General features: G+C 38.9%; 1 protein-coding gene across 2 annotated transcripts; it reads left to right on the top strand.

The window, feature by feature from the left end:
• The first annotated feature begins 783 nt into the window (after positions 1–783).
• LOC128378286 (parvalbumin beta-like) lies at positions 784–7,599 on the top strand. 2 transcript variants are annotated; one of them, XM_053337748.1, is made up of 5 exons: positions 784–878; positions 1,446–1,522; positions 6,620–6,752; positions 7,149–7,258; positions 7,535–7,599. In XM_053337748.1, exons 2-5 carry the CDS (start codon positions 1,462–1,464, stop codon positions 7,558–7,560), a joined length of 330 nt encoding a protein of 109 aa, XP_053193723.1. In that variant the 5' UTR covers positions 784–878; positions 1,446–1,461; the 3' UTR covers positions 7,561–7,599. The 2 variants fall into 2 exon arrangements, with proteins under 2 accessions (XP_053193723.1, XP_053193722.1); XM_053337747.1 differs by lacking the exons at positions 784–878; positions 1,446–1,522 and adding an exon at positions 6,321–6,381.
• The last annotated feature ends 1,789 nt before the right edge of the window (positions 7,600–9,388 follow it).

Below are 9,388 nucleotides of genomic sequence, written 5' to 3'. Positions count from 1 at the left end.
GTAATTTGACAGGTGCACTGACGCTGTCTTGAGCATCGAGATCTATTTGTTATGGATCTGTGTTCATGTTCTGTAGGGGAACTCGATTCAATAATTGTGGCAAAAATAAAACACACAGTTTTGATCACAATACCCCCAAATGAAGGAATGATTATTTAGAAGTCAAGATGCAATATGTTGTTGATCCTATGAAGGTAGCCATGCCTCTATACACTGTAAACCTGAGAGTGTTAGACAGCATAGACAGACATGTTTCTTTAACACCTGACAATATAATTTTGGGAGGCTGACTGCATGGGGTTGTGACTCCCTGTGTGCTTCTTAATATTACCAAACAAAAATAACAATTAAAGATAATGATTACATTTATTTATATGTTTCTCAGTTCTGGAGTAACTAAAATATGTTGTCTTTTATATTCTATATTATTCTTTCTAATAATAAGGAGTAAAAGTAATAGCAGTAATGGTGATGGTAGTTGTAGCAGAAATAATAAAATAAACATTTAACAGTATATTTATATTTATGATTATCAGGTTGGAATGTTATAATGTTTGTGCATTTTCTATGCCTGTAAATTTGTAAAAAAAAAATAATAATGACAAAATTATTTGCTCTGATTAACTGATGAAGGAGGAGGAGGCTTTCTGTGGCGTGGGGGAAATCTCCCTGGGTTTGAGGACAGATACGTCAGGAGGCTTTCTGTGGCGTGGGGGAAATCTCCCTGGGTTTGAGGACAGATACGTCAGGTTGCTTCTTGCACTCTGGATCACGGAGCTGCAAGAGAGTGTCGGTGGCTTATACTGTAGGCACAAAGCAAGAGAGGCAGAGATCTGCACATCACAGGCTCAAAGAGCAAAAACCTCACCCGAAGCACAGTGAGTATCAGCCTTTAATTTTAATTTGTGTGCATGGCAATGTTTGTATGTTGGTGACTGGCAGTTTTGTTTGTGCTTTGGTGCATTAAAGTTCTTTTGCTATATAGAGGGGAAATAAATGTTTTCATGTAGGGGGAAAAATAGGATGCTCAACATTGATTTTGCTCCTTTAAGTTGCAACAACTTTCTCTCAGGAGAAAAAAATTATTTTATTTTGTGAAACAAAGCATCATCATCTCATGTAATTGAATGCATGCTTGATGAAATCTCTCCCTCCTTCTCTATGAGAAAACAATAGACTTATAATTTTGTTAATGCAGTTTTACTTTATTGTTAAAATGGTACAGCCCTACTGACAAAAGGCACAACTCGGCACCTTGTTTTTTTTGGCAGTACTGATGTACCTGAGGACTAGTCACACAGGAATGATGAATACTTTATCAGTCTACAAGATCTGGCTGCTCTTATCTGACAGAGACTGTTATCTGACAGCAGAAACACCTGCACCAGTTTCATTTACTGTCACTTCACATCTCTTCCATCTACGTGTGTACGTGTATCCCCCAGGCAGCCACAAAGGACCATGGCATTTGCAGGGATGCTGAGCGACGAGGACATCAAGGCTGCGGTCCAGGCTTGTCAAGGTGAGTCAGACAGTAAAAATGCACTCTTGCACACTGGGAGATACAAACTTTCACACACGAATCATAAACACAGCAGCGCATACTTAATGAATAGACATCCGCACTCATATTGCAGACAAAGCAGGCTCTGATAAGCCCACTCCCCACTCCCAGAGGGGATACCTGCATGATGTGTTGTACACAGTGGGGACAGGGAGCCTGCAGGTAACCAAGCAGCCATATGACAGGAGAGCAGTTATCACCCAGATACCAAAGTGTTTACGTTGAGCATTCACACAGAGAAGACCAAATCACATAAGCTGTACAAGCCCTCACATCCCAAAGCACTTAATTATTTATCTCTAGCAATTATGTCTGCATGACAAAGCAGACACAGCTCAGATGCTTTGATAAAAATCAAATGTCAGTGCTTATATGCCCTTTATTTCAGAAAACAAAGCTTTTAGCAATGTTTCTGGCAAAATAGATTCAAAACTCTCTTAATGCGTGTAGCAATGATGTTTTAAGAAATGATACAAAACTAGACTCTCTAATAAAAGTGGGGGTAGCAACTATGCTTTAATTTCTCATACTGTGACTGCAAACATGTAACAGAAAATCACTTACAATTACTTTAAAGGAGACTCATCCTCAACATTTCCACTCTCAATGGCTTAATAAATGAGGGGCTTTTAACGTTTAGGTTTGCATTAGACCGATGGGCAATAGTCAGTGTGCTTTGACTGTTTCAATGGCATAATGACATAGCCCGTAATGGTATAAGACAGTGATGTGCTACAGGGTGTCTATTGGTAAATGTCAGTTAAAGAATGAAAGTCATCTGAATAAATGCGACATCCCTATTCAGCCCCTTGCAATTATTGCTTTCTTGTCATTCTTTGATTGACCTCCCACTCCCACATCTGTCTACCTTTCTTCTTTTCTTTCCCTATCTTTGCCTATAAAGCTCCAGGCACATTCAACTACAAGTCATTCTTTGCACAAGTCGGACTGACCAGCTCATCTAAAGTCGAGGGGGAAGAAGTGTTCACAGTCTTGGACCAGGACAAGAGTGGATACATTGAGGAGGAGGAGTTAAAGTAAGATTGAAGTGTGTGTGGTGGAGTGTTTGTTACATCTATGTTGTAACTCCCTTGTGACGGCCCTCAGGCAGAAGTCATTGCATTAATATTGCAGAATTCGGTATATATGAATTCAGAGGGGAGGGCTACTGAGTGAGTGATGGATATGAGGGATAAGTATAAGCTCAGACCTTGCAATGGAAAATATGCCATCTGAAAAGATTAATTCTGTGATGATTTGAGTTGGAACTTATTGCAAATACTTTCATCTACAGACGGTTCCTTCAGAATTTCTCTCCAGGGGCGAGGGAGCTGACTGTGGCTGAGACCAAGACTCTGATGGCTGCTGGAGATAAAGATGGCGATGGCAAGATTGGGAAGGAAGGTGGGTGAATCTAAAAAAAGACTATCTGTCAGCAAATGAGAAAATGATGCATCTGTACAGGGGAGCTGTCCACCACTTAGTGCTGAAATTGCAGTCTATGTAAAACAAATTTTAAAAAACTATTTAAGTGTGCGCTTAAACAAGCAAAATTGTTGGGTGTTTAGTCATCTTGCTTGAGCATGTTGTTGAATGACAATGAGTTCTTGGTAGGACAATGCAGTTCTGTTTAATAGGATCACTTACTGTTTTCTTTTTTTTCCTCCTACAGAATTCTGTCAGCTGATAAAATATAGAGAATAAACACACTTGGCCACAGCTGTCTCTCTCTATTTCTAACAATGGATTTCTTTTGGATATCCTGAAATTCCAGACTGTTTGATGCAAAGACCATAAACCTCAGATGTCCTCTACCTGTCTGCTGCTCTCCCTGTTGATGTGATACAATAATGAGTAAGATCTTTGATGGACAGACAGCAAAATCTGAATATTAGTCATGTGTGTTTAATTAATGAGGTACTTGCAAATTAATAAATGTGTTTAAAATGTGATATCAGTGTCTGTTGTCTTGTTTTTTTTTTCATTTGCTTGTTATGGACAATGCATAAAGTGTCTCATTTTGGTCATAATATGAGGATGAAAACAGGGTATATGGGACTTTATATTTTCTAAAAATGTAAACTGCTATATGTGGAGACATCCAAGGTATCCAGGAATTTATATTCACTTAACCCCAGTCATTGCTTAATTTACTGAAACCTGTTTTGCTGAGTGAGCCATTGAAGTGCTTCATTAAAGTGACATTTGGTGATTACTGTTCTCCATGTTCACTAAAAAACACAGCATCAGTAAAGATATAATTAATGGGGCCTTAAATCTTAATAACAAATATGCACTATTTTGTTGTTATAAGGACTATAGTACTGTCTAGATAGATTTTGCATTCCATAAAAACTACACTGGACACGTGCAAATATCCAACATAATAATGAAAAAAAAAAGATTCATAACCAAGATGACTAAGATGAGCTTTGTAAAGAGCAATCAAGTGATAAAACAGTACACAAAAACAGCCTACAGCCTAAACACATTCAGTCACATGGCTGACAAAAACATTTAGAAAAAAATGACTTCATCTTAATTAAGTCTGAATGTCTGCTGCATTGTCAAAGTGTAACGAACATGTCCATGTGTTCACAAATGCAACCACACAGCACACAAAAAATAGTCTGAATGATTAGTGTACTCCCTAATAAGGGCAAGAATTCCAAGGTCTTGACCATATTTGGGCCTTGGGTTCCTCTCATTGCATGTGAAGATCAGATGAACCTCATGGAAGTGTACTGTAGGCTGTATGCCTTAGGTAAGCTAGTTAATGTCAAGCGACAGCACAAAGTATTTCCATATAGAAAGAGGCCATGCATGTCTTGGAGTTATGTTGCTCAAACTTAAATCCTTCAGCTGCAAGAATAGAAATACTGAAAGCCTGACTCCAATGTCTCCAATCATCTATAATGAAGTCATGATAAAACTGAAAAACACTAATTATATAAGAAACATGATGAGATAACCAGGCAAATTAATTATGAACCACGTGACACACAAAGGAGTAGGCTATCAAACGTTATTAAAAAACATAAAAAGTATACCATTAAGTAGGCTATTGAGTTGGACAAATGTACTATAGGTGCATAATGCACAAAATGGGCTATGTGACATCTAGAGAAGGCAGAATTATCACAATATCACAATATATACATCCCAAAAAGCTGTATATCATATAAGTCTATAAGAATATAATAGTGAAAACCAAAAGAAGATTCTAAAAGTTGTTTTTAAGGATGCTATGTCAGCAGTCATTCCTTAACCTGATCTACATCGTCATTTATGTTTTAAGAGGCCACTTCTCATTATAATGAGGTGTGAATGAATCATTTCCTCCTTTAATTAGGACAGTGGGAAGGACTTCAATTCGCTGCGGGTCCTCAAGTGAACATATCATGTGGCCTTTGGCTGAGTTTTTGTAAACACGAAATATGACCTATACCCTATAAGCGCTTTCACACATTTCATACAATTAACGTGGGCTATATTCTCGGGTGAAAATTGCAACATCAAAATCAGCGTTTTAAAAATGTTGGCTGTAAATCATTTGAGGGTAACATGTCCTGTGAAGTCAGTGCACTCGGGTTTCCACACGTCTAGCTATAGGCCGCAGCGCACACGGCGGCATCCTCATTTGTTCACCTAAAAATAGGATAAGACTAGTAGACACATTTTTTCGAAACTCATGCATCTTGGTACCCGATACTGAGACTCAAAGCTCTGTAAATGGTGTTGCTCAAGCATATATAAGAGAGAGGGAAAGGAGCTTCAGACATCAGTCGACCTTGGTTTTCACTCGCCTCAACGCAACTCAAAGGTGAGTGGGAAGCTGGCTGCACAAACCCAAAGCTGACTTCTGAATTGGGCAGACTTCACTGGGGAAGAAAGGGCTTCAGACAAGGAGTTTTCCATGGACTATAACTGTAGGGAGAAATGGAAACAACCTAGCCAACAAGGCGGACCATAGGACGATTCAATCAGTGCGAGAGGAGGTCAAATGTGGCCACTTGGTTTCAGAGGATCAACATTTTGTGGATGATAATTACGCTATTTTACAATACTTATACTTTTTAATCGGATAACAGAAATAAATCACATCTAAAGCTATCGACGACATCACTGCTCCCTCCACCCCCAGATGCATTGCACTGCAGTGTTTGGTGGTACTGTGGTTTGGCCTCTCAGAGGGAGCATCATCTATTTAGTGTCATAGCAGCGTAACGCGTTGGGATAAACAAAGTCTGGCCTGCGCTGAGATCAGATATCCGGAGGCTCATAAAAAACAGAAGTGGAGACGATGTGTGCTAGCCATAGATAATTAAATCAGCAATTTGTTTAACCATGACCAAAATACACAAGTGGAATTGAAACATGGCTAAAAATAATGACATGTATAGCCTAGATGCTTTGCAATACAGTGTTAATCATGAGTGAACTTTTGTTAACTTGTATAACTAGAGACGATGAATAGAAAGAATAGAATCATGAATTGACTTTGATGATAATGACTGTCCACTGTTGACCCTTTGTTTGATGACTTAAAACACCGGTAACTGCAGATAAGAGCATCAAATCCTCTGAAGACCACTCTCACTCCATCTTAGACCTTCTAGATGCAAAGTGCCAGTGATTCAAACAGCTTGCTTTGAAGAGGGCTATAGTTGCAATGTACCAATATGACCTCTGTATAAGATTTGTAATGTTGATAATAACCCTGAGTCTTGTTTTCTCTCCTCTCATAGAATAAAAAATGGCCTTTGCTGGTGTTCTCAGTGATGCTGAAATGAAAGCAGCTCTGGATGGCTGCGCAGGTTAGACTTACCTTCTCTTGATACAGTAAATGACATGTCAGAACTAGGGTTTGATATATTCTACCAACTTCTGTTTTCTTCATAGTTATTTTGATTTTTAAGAAATGTCTGAAATGCACTAAATTCTCAGTTTCAGAATTTGGCACATACAGTGGCAGCTGCAGTTATGCACAAGTCCTGTGTTGTCATGCATGCAGGGTGCTAATGGTCTTAATGGTCTCTGATATCTGTGTTACAGCTGCTGACTCCTTTGAGTACAAGACATTCTTCAAGGCATGCGGGCTGGCCAGCAAGTCTGCAGATGAAGTCAAGAAAGCTTTCCTGATCATTGACCAGGATAACAGTGGCTTCATTGAGGAGGAGGAACTGAAGTAAGACATTCAAGCAATGGATACTTAAAACTGACACTTAGTGCTTAGGCCTCTAGTCCAAAATATGTACCAGGTCTAATATTACTGCCAGTGTTCCAGCTAGGTCAAACTCAATCATATAATTAGGATTGGATTTTCTGTTTTAGCTTGAAAATCTGGGGGGCAAACAACACACAAACTGCAATAAAGAAGCTCAAGTTTTAAGTTAAAGAAATTTAATGAATATGCTTTTACAACTTTGTACATTTGAAACCTTCTGGACAAGCTTGTCAAATTATACAATTAGAAATAACAAGAACACTTGAAGCCAATACCGCACAGTTCTTTATCACAGACCAATTAATACAAACTGAGATTTACATGATTTTAATTCCTGCTGTTTTGTCTTTCTATTAGGCTGTTCCTGCAGAACTTCTCTGCCACTGCCAGAGCACTCACTGAGAAGGAGACAAAGGCTTTCCTCTCTGCTGGTGACAGTGATGGTGATGGCAAGATCGGAATCGAAGGTAAGATTTCCTTCACTTTCCTGGATATCTTTGAATGCAGCATTACACATAGATGATTGTGTCAGGATTTCATTCTGTAGCTGTTAACAGTGGACTCTAAACTAATCAGCACCAACAAATTATTAACATCCAATCACATACTTCAAAAAGTGAAAATCTGCATATACTTTTGGTCGGACAATGAGTCCAATTAGACTACATCATACCACCGTAATGACATGAGAATCTGAATACATTTTCTTCACTACTAATGCCAGTTGTCTTTTACTTTCACAGAGTTCGCTGCCCTTGTAAAGGCATAAATTTCCATTGACCAAGATCTACTTCTTTTCATGGAACTGTGAGCTCCTTGCAAGATTCTGTAATCATCAGCTGCAAGAATATTTTTTATACCTTATTTATGAGTTGCCTGCGACTGTTTTTCAGCATGGAACACATTTTTTTACTGTTGATGGTATTCAGATGTGTTAAATGTTATGGAAAATGACTTGTGCAAATTGTACAAAACCATCTGCACTTTTGAGGAAGAGTGAAAAACCAGGAATAAATACTCTTTTGGTGTAAAGTGAACTCCTTCCGGTCAGTTGTCTTTGTATTGGTCAGCTATGATACATTGCACAGCCCACAAAGTCACAAAGTGCCTATGTCAACACAGTGGGTTGAGAATGAAACAGTGCACCTACCAGGATTTCTAAATAGCTACTAGAGGGTTGCTGAGATAGTTGAACTAACCTGCCTAGCACTTGTTCTGATAATTGGTTAATGAGAAGGAAAGTTATGCTGGACTCAGGCTAACAGCTGGCAAACACATTGGGAGTGACTGCAGGACTTTGCTCGCATGCTTCCTGCATACAGGGAGGCTTGCAACGGATAGCTGTCACAGATAGTGTAATTAGTTTGCCTGCTCCAAGGTTTTCTTTCCTCCACCAACTGCTGTGTAGTCAATTAGATGATGTGCTGTGGCAACAGGAAGGCTAATAACAGCCACTGTTGCATCAGCAGGATCTCCCAGCAAGTCAAATCTGGTGCAAAGATGCAGATCTTTAATGGTCTGTGGGCTTCTTAACAAATCATTCAATTTTCCTGTAGACAAGTAACTCATCAGTCATATTCAAGTCAAAACAAATCCAGGGGACCTTATGAATGCTAGGGGGCCTGCAAGTCAGCAATATGTAAAACCCCTGTCAAATGACATCCTGGACTTGTTACCATCAGCTGGTGGTCAAAACAAAAAGAGGCAAAGTGATTTGAACACAGTCTGCAGTCTCTACTTTACCGCAAAGAACAGTGCTGCCACCTACTGGTTAAACCTATTCTCTGAGCCTCCCAAGACAAAAAAATTCTGAGTTCCACCATTTTTATACTTTGTTTATAGCATAAAAGTATAAACATTTCCTGGCACTTTTAAGCATAGTAACCTCTTAGTATAAGACAAATGGTATGTGGACTTAGAAAGGGGTTATTTTAAAAAGGCAATTAAAGGGGTTTCTTTTAAATCACTCAGTCTTTAATTAATTTGGACATTAATTATGCTGATAAATACATTTTTTTAAAGCCTGGAATAAAATCGACTTGCCAGCTAAAATGGGAGAAATTGAAATTTGGAAAAGTTGTACATTATCCCATACACCATAACTACGATATGCTTGATTTGACTTCATATTGGGGGAAAAACAGCATCAATTTAATCAAACAAATTTTTGCGCTTAAGAAAAAACAATATGGCACGTGCTCATTATGACTGTGAAGTGACACAACTATATAACAGGTAGACTAGTGCAATGTTGGAATAGTCCAAGTCATCCAAATCAATACTGTCAGAAGAAAAGAGGGAAAACAACCAATTGTTGTCACTTACTCCAACTCTAATGTATGCATGCTCAGTATCCACCCTCTGGACTTTCAAATCGTCCTCCTCAGCCATGGTTAGACCTATTCTTAGCATTTGGGGGATATGAAAGACTTCTTCAAACGCACCTTTTAAGCGTCTTCATTTGTGAAACTTAAAATAGACCTCTCTCTGGCTACGGGACGAATTCTCACCACCCCCTTCTCAACGGTGTCAGTTATCTTTTGCCTCGGATTTCGATGGAGTGAAACTATAAAAGGTCACCGGGAGCACCAGGAATT

The sequence above is a fragment of the Scomber japonicus genome, chromosome 18 (genome assembly GCF_027409825.1).
Source record: "Scomber japonicus isolate fScoJap1 chromosome 18, fScoJap1.pri, whole genome shotgun sequence".
NCBI classification, from domain to species: domain Eukaryota; kingdom Metazoa; phylum Chordata; class Actinopteri; order Scombriformes; family Scombridae; genus Scomber; species Scomber japonicus.
The sequence above is the reverse complement of the archived record's forward strand: the minus strand, read 5'-3'. Positions and strand labels throughout refer to the sequence as shown.

Coding starts and splice junctions, on each gene's coding strand:
- LOC128378286 (XM_053337748.1), top strand. CDS start 1,462: ATGGCATTTGCAGGGATGCTGAGCGACGAGGACATCAAGGCTGCGGTC. Junction 1,523..6,619: donor TGCGGTCCAGGCTTGTCAAG/GTGAGTCAGACA, acceptor TCTGTGTTACAG/CTGCTGACTCCTTTGAGTAC. Junction 6,753..7,148: donor ATTGAGGAGGAGGAACTGAA/GTAAGACATTCA, acceptor TCTTTCTATTAG/GCTGTTCCTGCAGAACTTCT.